This window comes from Typopeltis vanoorti, chromosome 20, assembly GCF_054136105.1.
Source record: "Typopeltis vanoorti isolate ZY-2024b chromosome 20, IOZ_Tvanoo_1.0, whole genome shotgun sequence".
NCBI classification, from domain to species: domain Eukaryota; kingdom Metazoa; phylum Arthropoda; class Arachnida; order Uropygi; family Thelyphonidae; genus Typopeltis; species Typopeltis vanoorti.
In genome coordinates, this window is record NC_143568.1 from 105,721,549 (window position 1) to 105,741,836 (window position 20,288).

At 35.5% G+C, this 20,288-nt stretch overlaps 1 protein-coding gene across 1 annotated transcript in view; it reads right to left on the reverse strand.

Moving 5' to 3' along the window:
- Positions 1-20,288, reverse strand: part of LOC150095751 (Na(+)/citrate cotransporter-like) — a 371,638-nt gene that overhangs the window by 121,154 nt on the left and 230,196 nt on the right. The window contains exon 9 of the mRNA XM_090409950.1: positions 15,047-15,163. Coding sequence (XP_090266076.1) covers positions 15,047-15,163 — 117 coding nt within the window. The remainder of the gene's footprint in view (positions 1-15,046; positions 15,164-20,288) is intronic.

A 20,288-nucleotide genomic window follows, 5' to 3' on the forward strand; every position in this document is an offset into this window, starting at 1 on the left:
TGCAAAGTATCCAAAGCATGGTCAGGAAGACTAACCACAGGTTATGGGATCAGATGTATTTCTTCTATTTCTAGACAAATGCTAGCAGATTATCCAGTCTGATTATAATAAGATAATTTGCAGAAATAAGGAACCTTGAAAACACCTGGAACAGAGAGGAAGGGAAGTGTAACCTTATGAGAGCATATAAAGGCAGCCAGCTACCGATTAGGTTTGAAAGCAGTACAGAGATTATGTTCTTTTTAGAGTTTTTTTTTTTTCTTTCAGACTTTAAGTTAGTTTTTTCCACTTATTGTATTAAGTGTTTTTTGTGTGCTTGTACGATTTTGAGATTGTCTCCCTGACAATGTGACAGAGATAAAATATAGGATCTAATAAAATTGTATTTTATTGTTCTTCTGTGCTGTATTCAATCTATTAAACCTCATAATAAATTTAACCATTATATAAGCCTAAACACTAGACCACCTGTACTCATATGCAGAGGAAGAATTTTGCCTTTTACCTTCTTTCCACTCTCTAGGGACCTGTGCTGCTGTAAAGACACATATTAAACAAGAATGCCAATGCTACTGTCAACTTCCTGGAACATTCCCTTAAGACACATGGTGATATGTCAACAAATTCTATTGCCTTATTGACATCAATTTTATGTAATTCCTCATAAATCTCCTACTCGCTCACAATTAAGCCATCATCTCTTATTCTCTACACTTGAGCTTCTCAAGATTTCACTCTGATGGGGATGAATATTCTTGTTATTATTATTATTATTATTATTACACCCTCCATGGAGTCGGCAGAATGATTATAGAATCTTAAAATCCTTAACACTCCTTGCATTAACAACACATTCTGGTAATGGGTTCCATTCGCTGACAATTCTTCATGTAAAAAATCTACTCCTCACACCCCTCTTCACCACACTTTTACATAACTTCCAGGGATGAACTCTGGTTCTTCCCCTCTCACCTTCTACTCTTTCTATAATCTCCTCTGGATTAATCTGATAAAATTCTGTCACTGACTTAAATGTCTCTATCATATCACCTCTCTTCCTCCTATCCACCAAACTCTGCAATCCGCATTTCTTCGACCTCTCTTCATAGACAGCATTCCAAAGTCCCAATATTGTCATAGTTCCTCATCTATGGACTCTCTCCAATGTATCCACATCACATTGAAAACCAAGTGACCAGATCTGAGCACAATGGTCCAAGTGTGGTCTGACCAATGCCTTTTACAGTGGCACAATCACTTCTTTATTCCTACATGTTGGAGTACTTCTTATCATAGCAGCATTATAATGTGAAACCTTTGCAACACTAGCAATATGCCCTATAAAGTTCAGTCTACTGTCAACCATCATTCTCAAATCTCTAATCTTATCCATTTCATGCAGTACAGTACCAATGATAGAGTACACAGCCTTATATTTCTGCACTTATTGATATTAAAACTACAACCCCACTCTTTTGTCCAAGTAAAATGTTTATTCAAATCATCCTGAAGGGAATTAATATCAGCAGTGCTACTCATAATTCTTCCCAACTTTGCATCATCAGCAAATAACTGAAGATCCCTAGTCAGTCCACATAGTATATCGTTTACAAAGTGGCCCAAGAACAGAAACCTGGGGCACGGCACTGGTCACCCTTCTATTTTGAGACACTGCTCCATCATCCACAACCTGCAGGTGTCATTCAGAAGATTTCTGTCTTCGAACCATGCTTGTGGAGTGGTACTATTTTGCCTTCTTTCCACTCCTTAGGAAACCTACCCACTGCAAGACTTTCGTTAAATAGTCAGGTCAAGGGCAGAGCCAAATGTGGTGCACACTCCTTAAGAATGCGTGGTGATATGTCATCCATTCCCACAGTCTTATTCACATCTAACCGAACAACATCTGATACAGCTCTGTTTCTTTCACTTCCAATTCTCCTAATACTTGCCTATCTTCTATATACTGCACTGCATCATTTACACCAATATGATATACGCTGATAAAGTGCTTGTTCAATAATCTACTATATCATTCTTTGCAGCAGTTAGTCTGCTGCCATGACTATCCACCAATGCTAATCTGTTGAAATTATTCTTCCTCTAGCTTGCCATGTAGCAAAAAATTCCATTCAGTTTATCTATTTATTTAAATCATACTGCAGAATACAAGGGTGGTCTGAAAAGTTCTTAGCCTAACAATGAAAAAATGAATTTGTAATTTCAAAATTATTTTTATTTTTCAACATAATCTCCCTTAAGACTAATACATTTATTCCAGCGATGTTCCAGCGTCATTATCCTGTCCCTGTAGTGTTCTCAGTCTTTTTCTTCTCTCTTCCATCATCTATATGGATGATGATGAGGGCGAATGAACTCTTTCCACTTCTGTCCGTTCCGGGAGAGTCCGAACAATTCTGTCCAGTTTGGTGTCGCTTGTTGTGATTTAGTTTTCAGGTCCTCTTTTATTTTGTCAATCCAGCTAATTCTGGGCCGTCCTTTAGATCTTTTGCCTTCCATCGTTGTATTCAGGGCTTTAGATGGTAGCCTTTCTGTTCCCATTCTGGTCACATGGCCGAACCATTGCAGTCTTCTTTCTTGGATTTTGTCTATTATTGTTATTTCTTGTTTTAGTCATTTCCTTATGTCTTCGTTTCTTAGTTGATCCAGCAGAGATACTCCAAGTAATCTTCTTAGCCAACCCATTTCAGTAACTAATAATTTTTTCTCTTCAGCCTTTTTGAGATCCCAGCATTCACTTCCATAGAGGAGTATTGGGAGGACCATTGTTTCATAGATTCTTACTTTTGTTACTTGTTTGATGTCTCTTGACTTCCATATTTTATTAAGTCGTCCAAAAGTTTGGGATGTTTGACTGATTCGTCTGTTTATATCTTTTATAATTTAACCATTGTACTCAATAACTCCTCCAAGGTAGGTGAAGTTTTCTACCTGCTCTAGATTTTTACTTCCTCTTTCTGTGTAATCTATTGTTTTTTCTGCCAAATTTAATATTATTTCCTTTAATTTACACCAATGTTCTTTGATGTTTATATTCTGTTTTGGTAGTTCCTTAAGGTTTTTATCTAGTTCTAGTTGATATTTTCTTAGAATATTGTTGTCTTGTAGTTTTTTTACATTCAGTCTCCTTTTGACTCTAAAAGTGCTTCCAGATTTTAACTTTATTCTTAGGTTTGCTAGTACTAGCTTATTGTCTGATCCACAATCTGTAGAGAAGGATCTGCAGTTTAGGATACTTGATTTCCATCTTTGGTTTACAATAATATAGTCTATCCTATTCTTGGTTTGTCTGTCCAGTGTATATCCATGTCCATTTTCTTTGGGGGTTTTGGATGTTTAAAGAGAGTGTTGGTTATTATTAGTCTATTATTTGAGCAGAAGTTTAGCAGTCTTTTGCCATGTTCATTGCTTTCTCCATACCCCAACTTTCTGATTACTCTTGGCCAGGTATCCCAGTCTTTGCCTACTTTTGCATTTAGGTCCCCCATTACAATTAGGAGATCTTGACTTGATGTCTGCTGTACTGTTTTTTGTAAATGTATATAGAACTCCTCAATGTCTTCTTTTGATGATGTCAAAGGAGTCCTCTACAACTGCAATCACCTCTTCATTCAAAGAAAAACACTGACCAGCGAGGAAGAGTTTTAGTTTTGGAAAGATATAGAAGTCGGAGTTAGCCAAATCTCGGGAATAGGATGGATGTTCTAACAATTCATAGTGCAAATCCCTTAATTTTCTCATAGCCAAAATACCTTTGTGGGCAGGTGCAATGTCCTGATGAAAGATGATTTTTTTCTTCTGCAAACTGGGTCTTTTCTCAAGAATTTTTTTGTCTGGTCTGGTTAAAAGAGTGGAATAATATTCCCCATTATTTAAATTAAGGGGATATTAAATCCCACATTGTTTTAAAACCGAATAAGAAACTCAAAGATTGGAATCAGAGAGTTTCTTGCCGAATATAGTAAACTATAAAGAATCGGCGACCACTAGCGTGAGCTAATGCAAGTGACCCTAGCATGTAGTGCAATACCGGAGAACTCGCAGCAAAGTCGGTAAAGTTCTGATCGCTATTCTTAGGTATTTTCCATAATGTAAAAACACATTTCCTAGGAAATGTATGCTGTTATTACATTATGGTAGGGAGGTCACTACCCAGGCCGGTTTCAGCCTTTTTTGAGGCTTCATCAGTGAGTAGCTAGACCAAATTAATACCAAAGTGTATAGCGAAAAGAACTTATATACTCTGCTATACGAGTTTCCAAACAGGTGCAACCATTAAGTTACTTAAATATAAAGAGCTAATAAGCTTTTTATTAGCTCTTTCGCCGAAATGAAACTTATTAGTTCTTTATATTTAAGTAATATTCCCCAGTTATTGTTTTACCCTTTTCAAGATAATTAATAAACAAAATGCCTTTAGCATCCCAAAACACTGATGCCATAACCTTTCCTGCTGATGGAACCAACTTTCTTTTCTTTGGCGCTGAACAACTGGCTTCTGTCCACTGTTTTGACTGTTGTTTGGATTCTGGTGTGTAATGGTGAATCCAAGTCTCATCCACAGTAATAAATCAATGCACAAAATCAGTTTTATTCTTGTTAAAAGGCTCCAAGCACTGTTTGGAGATTTTCATGCAAGTGTGTATTTTTTATTTGTTGTGAGCAAGCATAGCACCTATCTTGTGCAAAGCTTTTCATTTGCAATTCTTCATGCAAAATATATCCTACACGTTCTTTTGAAATGCCTATAGTCTCAGCAATTTCATGCACTTGGAATTTCATGCACATTTATGCCGATCATCCAATACAATATCATGCACTCGATGAATGATTTCTGGTGTTGTTACACTTTTTGGACGTTCTTCATGTTGATCATCTTCAAGGCTGGTACAGTCACATTTAGATTCGGCAGCCCATTTCTTAATTGTCAAAAATGAAGGAGAAGAGTGCCCATAGACTTTTAAGAACTTCAAATGAATTTATTTTGGTGTTAAACATTCTTTTACAAAGAATTTTATAATTGCACGATACTCAATTTTATCAATTTCAAGGGATACAGGCAACACTTTTTGCTTCAGACAGCTGTATGAAACAAACTACTTGATAGAATGACTTGCAATATCACATGAATGCTTATGACAATGTGCCAACGTAGGAAAAAAAATCTTTCTGATAGTGTTGCCATCTATGGTCGAGGCTAAGAACGTTTCAGACCACCCTTGTATCTATATCACCTTTATCAGCTATTGCACCCCCCCCCATTTTACATCATCAGGAAACAATTGAATATCCTCCCTCAAATCTTTCCCCTATATCACTCATAGGCAAATTAAAGAGTAGTGGCAACAGTACAAAACCCTGAAAACCCTGAGTTGATTCACCAGTCACCCTCAGTTTCCTAAATGCCACTCCATCATATACTACTCTGTAGTGTCTGTCCAACCCCATCAATGCCACTAGCTTTATTTCCATTTACATAGTTTTCCATGTTGTATTCTGTCAAAAGCTTTTACCAAGTCCAGCAGTATCATAGTGTAGCAATTTCTTTTATCCAGTTCCACTATCACTTTATTATAAAATGTGAATAAGTTAATGGACCGGACTGTGCTGTCCATTATAGAGTATAGTATATCCATATCCACCCACTTTTGGATTTTACCTTTAATCAACTTTTCCAATACTTATCAATCACTAATCAGTTACATTAATCAGTCTGTAGTTTGCTCTTTCTGTCTTGGAGCCACCTTCATGTAATGGAACTATCTCACCCTCCTTCCACTCTCTTGGAACCCTGACAGAGCTGAGACTTAGATTGAACAATTTCATCAGAGGCAATGCCAGTTCTCTTGCACATTCACGTAGTATATGTGCTGACATGCCATCTAATCCCTCTTCTGTATTAACATTGATATTTTTCAATATGCTGAACACCTTCTGTTTCTAACTGAATTTTGACAAGTGTCTTTGTCACATCAGCAACTGTAAAATCTCCACCTGGATTTTACACAAAATTGTTAATTACACCAAAACACATGTCCAATTTACTAATTTACCACAAAAATAAAACTTATCTTTTCAGCAGTAAACTTTCAAAAGCCTTTCAATAACTGCTCTCTAGCAGATGTATAATTGTTGTTTTTAATTAATTTTCAATTGATTAAATTATCTTAAATTAAGGTGTAAAATAATAAGGAATGTATATTTATAATTTTTGTTATAATAATTTTCAGTACCAAGTTGAAACTTTTTCTTCAGTTAATTTTCAATGTTTCTAAAGTGTTTCATTATTCGATACTTATATGCAGTAAGCCATGCAATATCTAGAGATTCATTATTTGGCTATTTTCTTCTATAAAAAGTATGAAGTTTCCTAAAAACAGTATTAATTCAACAAAAGTAGCCCATTCTCAAAGCAGAATTTTCACAGAGGTTAAACTAGTCTAGAAGGAATATTCCTCTTCCCAGAATTAAGAGCAGTACTCCTGTTTTAAAATTTCTCTCTGGTTAACATTTTTACATCACAATTTTTATTAATGTTATCATCCATGTATCTCCATTGAGGAGTAAGATCACTGCAGAAAGTCCAAGCTAACCATTATCCATACAATGCCCAACATACCATTCCTTAAATTCATTCATTTACAGTGTACTCAAAGCTACATTCCAGCAATCCACATATTCACCACTCTCCCAGAAAAAAAATTTTTCCTCACATCCTTACTAAGCACATTCTTAATCAACTTTCATGGTCAATATTTCTCACCTCCTGCTGTCATGCATTGAAAATTTGCTTCTCAATCTATACTATAAAACACTCTTAGCAACTTATCTCTACCACATCCTCTTTTTTCCATATATCATTTGAATTTTGCACACTTGCCAATTTTCAATTTTTCTCTCCTTATAGGGAGTAATTACTTCCAAGCCTCCATGGAGTCCAAAGACTCATCACAACAGGCTGAATACTCACAGACCACAATAACTATCATACCTTGCCTTGAACACATTCAGTGTTGGAGCACTCACTACTCACTCTGGTAATGCATTCTTCTTGTTCACCACCTACAAAGCAAAAATTCTCTGTTTCACCTCTTTACTGGCATGACCCTTGTACAGCATCCAGGAATGACCCCTAATTCCAACATCATTCTTTATGCTATGCAATAATTCCCCTGTGGAAAGCCCCTCTCATCAGCTTAAATGTTTGAATCATATCACCCTTCCTCCTCCTCCTATCCGCCAAGGTCTGAAGACCACAATCTCTCCTCATACGTATTCCAGAGTCCTGAGACAGTCTTAGTTATTCACCGCTGCACTCTCTCCAATGTTTCTCTGTTACCAACATAGCCAGATGATCAGATCTGTGCACAGAAATCTAAATGAGGCCTAATTAGCACCATATAGAGTGGAACTATCACCTCCATATTCTTGCATGTTAGCATTCTTCAGATTATAGTAGCAATTGTTTGGATAACCCTTACAACTTTTGTTATGTGTTCCCTGAATTTCAGTTCCTTATCTACCAAGATGTTCAGATCCCTTGCTTCCTCCACCTCCTGAAGCAAAATTCCTTCAATGGTAGTAAACTTCATTCCGTCTTCTCTGGCCAAAGTGCATAACTTTACACTTAGCAACACCAAAATGATATTCCTATTCCCTAAAACACCAACCTATTCAAATTTTCTTGTAATAACAATACATCAGAATTACTTGACATTACTCTTCATAATTTAGCATCATCAGCAAATAACTGAATATCTCCTTTCACACCATGAACCATATCATTGATATATAAGTTAAATAACAGTGGTCCCAGAATATTCACCACTGTGGCACACCATTTGTCAACTTCCTTTTTTTGGGAGTCTGCACCTCCATACACAACTCTCTGGCTCCTATTAGTCAACCAGCCATGTAACCAACCTACCAAATAACTATCCGATCCCAATTTCAAGTAGTTTATTATGCGTACTCGATCAAATGCTTTAGCAAAATCCAAATAAATCATTGTATAATCATCCCCAGCATCCAATATGCCAGTCCCCATATTATAAAATGTAACCAACTAGCTAAAGCATGACCTCTCCCTAACAAACATATGCTGTTCTCTCAAAAACCTCCCATTCTCATCAGTACACATTTGTATTCTGTCTCTAACCCAGCTTTTCTAACACCTTCACCACTACACTTGATATACACACTGGCCTATACTTTGATACTACTGACTGGATTCTCCCTTATGCAGTGACACTATTGTTCCTTCTTTCCACTCTTCTGGGACTGTTCCTGTTGTCAGACTTCTGTGGAACAACCAAATAAAGAGTACAGCCATCTTTCTTCTCTGTTTCAAGGATTACCTTATTCTCCCTCCTTCTCTCTCTCTCTCTTTATTTCTTATTGTTCATTTTTTCTCTTTTCTTCTGATGAGTTGTTACATTCTCTCACTCTTTCTTTCTTTCTTTTAATTAGTTTTTTATATATTCTCTTAATATCCATGCTGATATCCCAGCCAATTCCACAGCCTTATTAGGTTACTTAAAATTCTAAATACTTCCTGTTCTTGTACTATCAGTTAACTGTCTGTCCTCCTTCCTACTGCTATTTATTATTATTATTATTATTATTATTATTATTATTCAGGCATTCATGGAGTCAAGAGACACATTGCAGGAGGTCCTCCTCAGGAAACACAAAGTCTATCATACCACTCCTTGAACTCAATGACTGTTCTTGCTCTCAGCACTCTCTCAGGCAATGCATTCTGTGGTTCAACCACCCTCACACAAAGAAACCACTCCTCACCCTCTTGCTCACAGCTTCCTTTCGTAACTTCCAGAGATGGCACCTTGTCAATGCTCCTTCCCTCTGTTCCACCAAGCGAAAGAACTCCCCAATGTCCATCCTGTAACTGCCTCTCAACAATTTAAGTCTCGATCATATCACCTCTCCTTCTTCTATGCAACCAAATTCTGCAGTCCACATTCCCTCAGTCAATTCTCATAACTAACATTGTACAGTCCTGAAAATCATCTTTGTTATCCGTATCTGTGCCCTTTCCACAGTTAGTTTATCCCCTTCAAATCCTGGGGACCAAATTTGAGAACAACAGTCTAAGTGTGGTCTAATCAGGGTCTTAAACAACAGAATGATAACTCTTTTATCTCTGCAGGTCAGCATCCTTTTCAGTATTGCAGCAATCCTCTGTGTTACCTTCACCACTTTTGCAATATGCTCCCTGAATTTCAGTTTTCTATCAATCATTACCCCCAGCTTTCTTGTCTCCCTACTTCCTCCAGTACAGCTCCTCCCATCAATGGATACCAAACTTCAAGACTTTATATTTTGCTGCATTAAACTGACACCCCACATTGATTTGCCCATCTGTCTAGTTTATTCAAATCCTCTTGCAGGGCAGCCACATATGCACTATTACTGATAACCCTTCCAAGCTTCACATCATCCACAAACAACTGAATATCCCCTTGAAATCCATTCACAATATGGTTAATATAAAGGTTGAACAATACAGGTCCCAGTACTGAGCCCTGTGGAAACCCACTTGTAACCTTCTGCCTCTTTGATATTGCCCCACCATACACAACTCTCTGATACCTATCAGACAGCTAATCCTGAATCCAGTTGACTAACCCAACACTTAAACCCATGTGCTGCAAGTTAAATATTAGCTTATAATGTGGCACCCTGTCAAATGCCTTTGCGAAATCCAAAAAAATTGCAGTATATGCCTTTCCCTCATCTAATGTTCTTGTAACTTTATAACAAAAGGCTAGCATATTGCTAAAACAAGAGTGCCCTTTCACAAATCCATGTTGACTCTCACAGATAACATTACCCTCATCTGCCGAATACTGTATATGGTCCCTCACTAATTTCTCCAAGATCTTAACAACTACTGATGAAACACAAACTGGCCTATAATTAGACACTTCCAGTCTGTTACCACCCTTACTTACCTTACCCTTGCTTCTTCGCTCGTGGAATACAGCTTACTATTGTTGCTTACAAATATTCCTTCACAATTTCCCAAGCACTAATGATATCCTGGCCTTCCAAATCTGTCCTCCATGGAACTGCCCCAAGTTGATATCTAAGACTATTGTAATCACCTGTCTTATAATTCCACATAAGTTTCCTTTTCTTTGATATTCCTGCATGTCTATTCATCTTCCAAGTCAAAACTACACGGTCACTCTCTCCAACTGGTGGAAGACATGTCATCTCAGTTATTATCAGCTCTTCTGATGCTATGACCAAATCCAAAACTCTCGAACCTCTTGTTCCCTCTATTACATGTTGCCTAAGACGTATGTCCCTCAAGAATTCTAGAAATTTCACTCCCTTATTACTACATGCATTTTCCTTTTCCCAGCTTATACTGCTGTAGTTAAAATCTCCCATAACAATCATTCTTCTTGCACTTGCCAAGCTCAACTGCCTAAACGTATCCTGCTACCCATCCTCTGTACTCCTTGGTTTGTAGCAACACTCTACTAAATATCCTGTCTTGGCCACTTCTACCTCATACCGTATGCTTTCAAAACCATTAGTGTCACTGCCTTCCAAAGCCTCTACTCTTAAAGGACATAAGTCATCATTTATCATAAGCAGTACTCCATCACCACGTTTTCCTTTCCTATCCTGCTGAAAAATACTGTACACTGCTACTTCAGTTCCTGTTATTATATCATCTTCTGTCGACCATGTCTCCGAGATGCCAATAATCTTTGGCCAGTCTGATGCTATGAGTGCCATCATTCATCTCCTTTATTTCGGATACTTCTGGCATTAGTATAAAGCATAAAAATATCACTGCTTCTAGACCTATCATTATCCCTTCTAGACCCCACTGGACTCAGTGTTACCTGATGTCATCCCCCTTCTCCCAAGTACCCATTCCTACACGAGGCCACCCCTGCTACCATCCACCCTGGGAATTCTAGTTTCCCTGCATTGACACACCGACTCATTCAGAAAACAGCAATTTCTCCAGATGCCTTCATCTTTCCTCATTCAAATGCAAGGAGTCTCTCGCATACAGTTCTCTACTGTCCTCAAATGTCCTCCAAGAGCAGTAATACTGAATAGCATAATAGCCAGAATGTGTCTCTTCTGACACATTCTGGCTATTATACTATTCAGTATTACTGCTCTTCTGCTCAGCTCGTTACTATCATACCCGGACAACACACAATCTTTCCTTTGTGTTTTCTTTCGTACAACCTCAAGCAAGAATCTCAGATCTCTTGCCACCCGATTTACATTGCCTCTCAAGTCATTTGTAACCACCATCACAATCATTTCATCCATCCTTTTACCCCTCTTAATTGCCATAGCTACACTTTCTATTGTCCCTCCAGGCAAACACTCCTCTGGCATCCTATCTTGCACACCACAGATCATTGAGTCTCCATACATAACACCTCTTACCACTCTGTTCCTTGGTTGCTCGCCTGCATCCCATACTCTCTCTCTCTCTCTCTCTCCTATAACCCTTCCTCTCTGTGTTGCCCTACTTACCTGCTGTTCTGGAATCACTCTATCACTGATTCCAGCACTCCATCACATTCTTATAATTTCCTCTCTGATTCCATTCTCTCCTCTTCTATCATTCCCATAACTCTCTCTCATTCCCTCTCTTCTACTGTTTCTATTCTCTCCTCTTCTACCATTCCCATATCTCCCTCTCATTCCCTCTCTTCTACTGCTCCTATTCTCTACTCTTCTATCATTCCCATATCCCTATCTCATTCTCTCTCTCTCTCTCTCTCTCTCTCCTCCTGCTCCTATTCTCTCCTCTTCTATCATTCTCATAACTTTCTCTCACTCCTCCTCTGATTTGCCTTGCACTTATCTCTTCCATTCACCTAATCTCATCTTTCATACTTCTCATCTCATTCCCAAGACATTCTATCTCTTCTTTCAGCTCATCTGTCTCTCTCTGCAAGTTAGTCACTCTTACTCGCCATTCATTATCCCAATCAAGACCATCTCCGAAAACTTCACAGTCATTCAAGCCTTCCACACTCCCAACTCTTATTTTTTCATTCATATTTCGCTCGTCATTCTCTCCTATCACACTACTTATCTCCTGACATTCATTTCCCATCCCTGATGCAACTAGGTCAGTTATCAAAATATCTAATTCATTAAATTCCTCCCATTGCTTACATTTTGCACATATATACACTCCCACCTTCTCTCATCCACCACATATCCAACTCCTGGGACGCATACATACCGCAAGCACTACATGCCACAAAATCCTTTATTATATTACACAAAATAGAGTCCATAAATGGCAGAGGACTTGGTGAGGCAACAGAGGTTTCACTAATAACTATAACTTTTGGTCAAGTTGAATTAGCCAACAATAAAAATTCCACCTGCTTATTTCAGATATTTCTTAATACAAATGAAATATTTCAGCACATAGCTAGAGGAAAGACAAGAGATCCTCATTGGAAATTGGGTAGAAATGTGGTTAGCATGGATGAAGAGTGGTGAATAAATGGATTGCAGAGTCACTTGTGAGTTCTGTGTCTGTTAATGGAGTCGAGAAAAGATATGATAAACATTGTGTAAATAGTTTGGTTATCTCACAATGAGTTGTCAGACTCCATTGAGGTGCCTATGCAATAATAATAATAAATCTTAGAACATTCAATATTTAATATAAAAGGCCAAAATGAATTAATTAACTGGAAATAAAATAAGAGTATATACAGATATTTCAGAATGTATGTATAGTTTCTATATTTTGAAGTTTTTGAACTTAGGCAATAAAATTTCATTGATGCTTTTTTATTCTTTCTGAACAGACAAATGTAATTTATCAATAAAAAATAAAAACAAAGCATGTTAATGATGGAATAGTATATATATATATATATATATATATATATATATATATATATATATATATATATATATATATATATATATATATATATATATATATATATATCCTTAAATATAAAGAGCCAGTAGGCTTCATTTCGGCGATATAAACATTATTTAAATTAAGGGGATATTAAATCCCACATTGTTTTAAAACCGAATAAGAAACTCAAAGATTGGAAACAGAGGGTTTCATGCCGAATATAGTATAATACACTATAAAAGTAGTTGCCGACTCAGGCAAATCGGGCGAGTTGCCCGAGTTTGTACTACGTACTTGGACTACTTGCATTAGCTCACGCTAGTAATCACCGATACTTTTATAGTGTATTATACTATATTCGGCATGAAACTCTCTGATTCCAATTTTTGAGTTTCTTATTCGGTTTTAAAACAATGTGGGATTTAATATCCCCTTAATTTAAATAATGTTTATATCACCAAAATGAAGCCTATTGGCTCTTTATATTTAAGTAACTTAATGGGTGCACCTTTTTGACAACTCGTATAGCAGAGTATATAAGTTTTTTTCGCTATACCCTTTGGTATTAATTTGGTCTAGCTACTCACTGATGAAGCCTCAATAAAGGCTGAAACCAGTCTGGGTAGTTTTACATTACATTATGGAAAATAATGTAAAAATAATAGCGATCAGAACTTTACCCACCTTTGCTGCGAGTTGCCCGAGTTTGTACTACGTGCTAGGACTACTTGCATTAGCTCACGCTAGTAATCGCCGATACTTTTATAGTGTATTATACTATATTTGGCATGAAACTCTCTGATTCCAATCTTTGAGTTTCTTATTCAGTTTTAAAACAATGTGGGATTTAATATCCCCTTTGTCGTCGTCGTCGTCCAGTAGCATCCTCTAACAAGAGGGTTGCAGCAGATGAGCAGCTCTTCTCCATTTCTGTCTGTCTGTCGCTTCCATCATTCTTAAACTAGTCCATTCCACGATGTCATTAAACCACTCTCTAGTTTGTCTTCCACGTCTTCTCTTCCCCTCAACTTTCCCTTGTAATATAGTTCTTGTCAGTTGTCCCAAAGAACCTCTCAGAAGATGTCCTGCAAATCTAGTCTTTCTTTGCATAATATTCTTTAGCAGTGTTCTTTCCATCCCAACTCGTCTTAAAACTTCTTGATTTGATATTCTTTCTGTATAGCTAATCTTTTCCATCTTTCTATAACACCTTAATCAATATCCCCTTAATTTAAATAATATATATATATATATCCATTCTGAAAATCTAGAAATACCGAAGTAATAATAACATTACACCTTTAAGTCCTATCAATCTGAATGTTAGATAATAATGAGTTTATAGTGTTATGAATGGACAAATGAGGGATTTCTATACTCAAACAATTCTTTTATGCTCTTTCTCTCTCTTGCCAATTCTTTCTCTATTCATATCCTCAGTGACATTTCAGGTGCTAACACATGGAAAATATTTCATCAGTCTCATTCCCAATTGAAAAAATTCCATATCACACTATTTTCCTTTCCTTTTCTTTATAATTCATATTTTATTTGGTGATGATATCAGTGTAACCTTTCAATCTCTTCTGTGACTTCTTTCATGCCACCTTTTTCTTTTGTTACTACCCTTCTCGTATCAATTCCTTTTTCAGCAATTCTCACCTCTTTCAATTTACAAAAGTAAATTGAAAGAGGTGAGAATTGCTGAAATTACTGCTTTCATTCTCATTCTCTGTTAGTTGTCTGTATGAGCATACTGTGGAAAAAAGAATTAATATTATTATTATTAATATTTGACCTCCATGGAGTTAGAGACTCATCGTGGGAGGTACACACTAATGCACACAATGCTCATCTAACCGTGCTTTAAACTGATTCAATGTGTCTAAACACACACTCAGGCAATGCATTCCACTTACCAACCACTCTCCATGCAAAGAACCTATTCCTCACTCCTCTCACACCATCTTTATATTATAATTGTTTAACTTATTCTTCAATGTGGATTTTAAATTCTAAATATTTAATTTCTTGTTATGTTCATTCAAGCCATAGTTATATTAAACATCTTTATATTATAGTAATCATACTATTAATTGTAGATTAACAATCATAAATACTTACATGTTTTCATAGGCTTTTCTGACTACCTCACTCCAACCTTTAATGAACACAGGATCCCGAAACATCCACAACAGTAGTAGAATAATTATCAAACCACTTACTGTATATTCTGCAAGACTATGATAGAAAAAAGGTCTCATGATACTAATTCAAGAAAAGAGAATTTATAAATATTAATCAAAAAGGTATTCAACTGAAAAAAAATTATTAATTTGTAGGTGAATTTAAATTTACTGCATTTGCAATGGCATAAATGATACAACTTGAATACTTATAACAAGCAGTGGTGTAGCTAGAGCTTTTGCCATGCAGGGTGGTCCCTAAGTTTGCTGCCCTCTCAATACACATCAAAAATACTACAAAAAGTCAAAACGACGTAGAGAGAAATAAATTAAAACACTATGTTTATTTTTGAAGTAAAATTTTAATTCCAACATTCTAAAATGTTATTTTTCTTGCTTTTCTGTTAGCAAAATCGTCACTGACATTGGCAAAGTCTATTTCATAGTAATGTAAGTAATTCTTAATCAATTTGAATTTAGAAAAACTCCTCTCACAACTAGCAACAGTTACAGCAATTGTGAGGAAAATTCACAGTAGTATTACAATATTTGGAAATGAGTTCTCGAGACTGTATTTTGGAATTAACTACAAAAGTTCAAAAAGGTTGAAAGTGCCGCCCGGGGCAGACTCCCCCCTCCCCCCAGTTACGCCTCTGATAGCAAGGGCTTGATGATTCTGTCCTCTTCATATTTTTTTAATATATTTTAATGAAAAATATTTTAATGAAAAACTGAAGCATACTAAAAACATGAAATCTAATTGAACTAATAACAGAAAATTAATCTATGTAGCTCTCTAGGTCATTATTTGGCAAACAAAACTAGAAGATTTACTATTGATTTTTAAGAAAAGAGAAAATGGGATATCATTGGATCGAGTGAAACTCTGAGACTTGGTGAATATAGTATAATAAAATGGACATCTACTCTATAGTTAGGGTGAATTTAATTCTTCCTTGAATATCTCAGTGAGGAATTGGCTTCCTAATTAACCACTCAAAAAAAATATCAAATACCAGAAATAAATTATGTCACAAACAGGATTACAGAACTCTACCTTAAAATAAACAGACATTATAAATTAAGAATTATACAAGTTTATGCACCAACCTCTGAACACAAAGAAATAGATGCATTTTATGAAACCAGACAAACTAGTAAATAGCAATGAGTTTACAATCTTGATAGGAGACTTCAATGGTAAAGTAAGTGTAAGAGATGACAATCTAGCAACAATTGGAAAATATGGACTGGGCCAGAGAAATGAAAATGGAGAAAGATTGATAAAATGTGCTGAAAAGCAGAGGTCTCTATATAATGAATACCTTTTCAAAAAAAAAGGAAGAATTGGAAATGGACATAGTGAAACACCTCTCCAAATGGAGAGGTGTTTAATGAAATAGATTATATTTTAACCGACAGAAATTATACTGAAAGACATAGATGTAATAAATAGTTTTAATATCTGAGTGATCACAGATTAGTGAGATGTTATCATATTTCATGTTTCCCATCTTTTGTTGATAACAAAAAATTGTTATCAACAAAAGATGGGAAAGACAGAAACTAATTAAAATTAAAAGACTCTCTCTATCAAATAAAATAAAAAAGTTTTCTTAATAGTTTATCATTATATTTAAAATTGTTTAATTAATAGTTGTAGTCACCGAAGTCATCAGACAGAATTAACTATAGTTTAAATCCATAAATTTAAGATATTAGGATGCTTGAAAAGAAATCTATAAAAAATTTTTGGGCTGTAACCTATAAATTTTATTTAAATACATATTTATTTATCTATAAAACTGAATATAATTTTCAGAGTTTTTATATTTTTTAATGATATGATTTTTACACACAGCAACTGCACAAATATTCACCATTTTTAAAGAGATTAACAACATTTGTACGAACCAAATATATTCAACATTTAGAAAATCTGATATGTCACACACACATGACCTTCACACTAAAACATGACCAAATAAGCCCCACCTATCAACTGCAATTATGTTTTTTCAACTGTCTCTATTGGTTGTAAACTGATAACAGCGAAGTTGGCATAGCAAATGGTGACGTGCTGAACTGGTAAGGGTAACATTAAGATTATCATCACTCTGCTTTCACTTGCAATATTCTGAGATGTGTAAAGTAGTATGCACATGTACATTTTTTTACTTGTACATCATTTTTGCCCATCATGAGTGTTAAAAAAAAAGAAGATATGATGATTTATATTGGAGAAGAAAGGCCTCAATGTGTTATTTATAGCAAAGCTTTGTCAAATGATTCCATAAAACCAACAAAGTTGAAGCATTTGCAAAATGTTCATCCTCAACACAAGGACAAAAGTTTTTTTGAATGTCATGGGGATGCTCTCAAAAAGGCAAAGCTGGATTCAACAGGGGTAATCCAAGATATGAACCACAAGATTGCTGAAGCTTCCTCTGTCAAAGTACAGGAGATAGCAAAGCAGAAAAAAACCACATACAATTTGGGAAACTTTGATCAAATCTTCTGCTCTAAAAATGTTGGAAATTATGTTGGGAAATGGATTGGAGAAAAAAATTGCGGCTATTTTACTATCAAACAATACTGTTCAAAAGAGGATTAGCAAGATAGCCAATGACATCCAGGATCAAGTTGTGCAGGAGATCAAGTTGGCAGCATTTGGCTCATTTGCAATTCAACTTGATGAAATGACTGATGTGGCATCGTGTTCCCAGGTGCTGGTGTTCACAAGATATGTTTACTCAGGTTTATTTAAAGAAAAGTTTCTCTTTTGTTCTCCTCTTGAAACAACTAACAAGGTCTCAGATATTTTGGAAAAAGTTTCATCTTTCTTTGAATCAGAAAATCTTTTGTGGGATAATGTCTGCGGTTGCTGTACAGATGGAGCACTAGCTATGTGGGGGGAAAACTCTGAATTTCAAGCTTGTGTGAAAAAGTGAGCTCCAAAAGTGAAAGGCATTCATTGTATGATCCATCACTAGGCACTTGCCTCAAAAACACTTCAAACTCTGTTAAAAATAGTTTTGGATCAAACAATTCAAATTGTGAATTTTATCAAAGGAGGAGCTCTTAACTCATGACTTTTCAAGCAGCTATGTATTGACATGGATACATGCTATCATTTGCTTCTTTTCCACACAAATGTTTGATGGCTTTCAGGAGGAAATATAATTCAACAAATATATAAGCTTAGAAATGAATTCAAATTATTTTTTGAAGTTCAAGGTAAAACAAAATTTTTTGCCTGGTTGGGTGATGAGAAATGGATCATGCCACCTTGCCTATTTGGCTGACATTTTTGAGCAGCTGAATCTTCAGATGCAAGAAAGGAATACAAACATCATATTATTCATTGATTCCTTGAAAGCATTCATGAATAAGTTGCAAAATTGGAAGAGAAAAGTCAAGATAGAAAATGTTGCAATGTCATCAATTCTTGTTGCTAGTGGTAAAGACAAGGTACTTCCAGAATTTATGAAAAATGAAAATTTACAGCATTTGACAGCACTGGAAAATGAATTCAGTTAATATTTTCCTGAACTTAGTAGAGAGGTTCTGTGAAGTAGTAGAGGTTCGGTGTAGTAGTTGAGACAGCTGTAGGTGTCCTCCCGCGATGAGTCTTCGGACTCCTTGGAGGTGTCAGGAATAATAATAATAATAATAATAATAATAATAATAATAACTTAGTGATAAGCAGTTGGATTTAGTGGATTAAGTTGGATTTAGAAACTCATTCAAATTGTCAGTGAAAAAAGTTCCTGAAGATCATTAAGATGAATTTCTGGAGGTGAAGAATGATTCAGGAACAAGAGATATGTACAATGAGTAATCAATCACAGAATTTTGACCCTTGATGTGTGATTCCTATCCAAAAGTGACAGAAAGAGCTATTCATACATTGCTTTCATTTATGCCGACATATCTTTGTGAATCAGACTTTTCAACTTTGTTGCAAATGAAAACTAAACAACGAAGTAGGTTGGAGATTGAAAATGACCTGTGTTGTGTCCTTTCATGCATCCCTCCTTGTATCCAAGAATTGGGGAAGGAAAAACAATCACAGGTTTCTCATTGATTATAATCTTCAACCGAATAAAATGAATTACAATATCCTAGCAGTCTTTTGAACTTTTTGTTTATTGAAATATGCTTTAGTTTAATCCATTAATTAGTTATGAATATAAGGGAACTACTTTTATTCATGTTTTAAAATCCATCAACATTTTTTATTGCTACTAAATTTGTAAAACTCCACCATAAAAATAATCTGTGAATGTATATGTACTAGCATAGAAAATTAAAAAAGAATTTTCAATATTGTGTCCATGTTATTTGAATGCACCGTTTAGTCTTGAAGAAGGAGCAATGATATTTAGATATAGTAAAAAGAATGCATGGAGCAAAAAAGGTTGGGAACCACTGCACTAAACCTTCTCAAGAAGAGAAGAGAATAGAAGAGAAATGAAAAGAGATCAAGATATGAGAAGTAGAATAGAATTCTAAGAGCTATGTAAAAAAATAAGGAAAACGCTGACACAAGAAATTATCAACTTCTGAACAAAGAAAATTAAAATTACAATAGAAAACAATATGAGTCTAAAAGAAGAAGTAAGAAGAGAGTTGTCCATACTTGGGACTAAATAAATTAATAGTCTTTAAAGATGAAAATGGTGTACTAATTAAATATAAAGAAAAGATCATAAGAAGAATAGAATTTTTCTATGCCATTATATAATGATTCCAAAGACTTAAACCAATATGAAAACAAAAATGTAATACCCCAAATGGAAGAGGAGGAAATATACCCTGATGTTTTTAAAGAAGTTCAGTATTATTATTATTATTATTATTGTTTATTTTATGTATAAATAATTTTGCAATCAATAAAAAAAAATTATTATTATTATTATTACACCCTCCATGCGACAGACTCATCGTGGGAGGCTCATTCAACTGACAACATATTTATCATATAGCATCTTCAAGTCCTTAACACTCGTTGCATTAACAACACATTCTAGTAAAGCATTCCATTCACTGACAATTCTCCATGCAAAAAATCTACTCCTCTCACCCTTCTTCACCACACTTTTACATAACTTCCAAGAATGACCTCTGGTTCTTCCTCCTCTCACTTTGTACTCTTTTTATAATCCTCCCCTGGATTA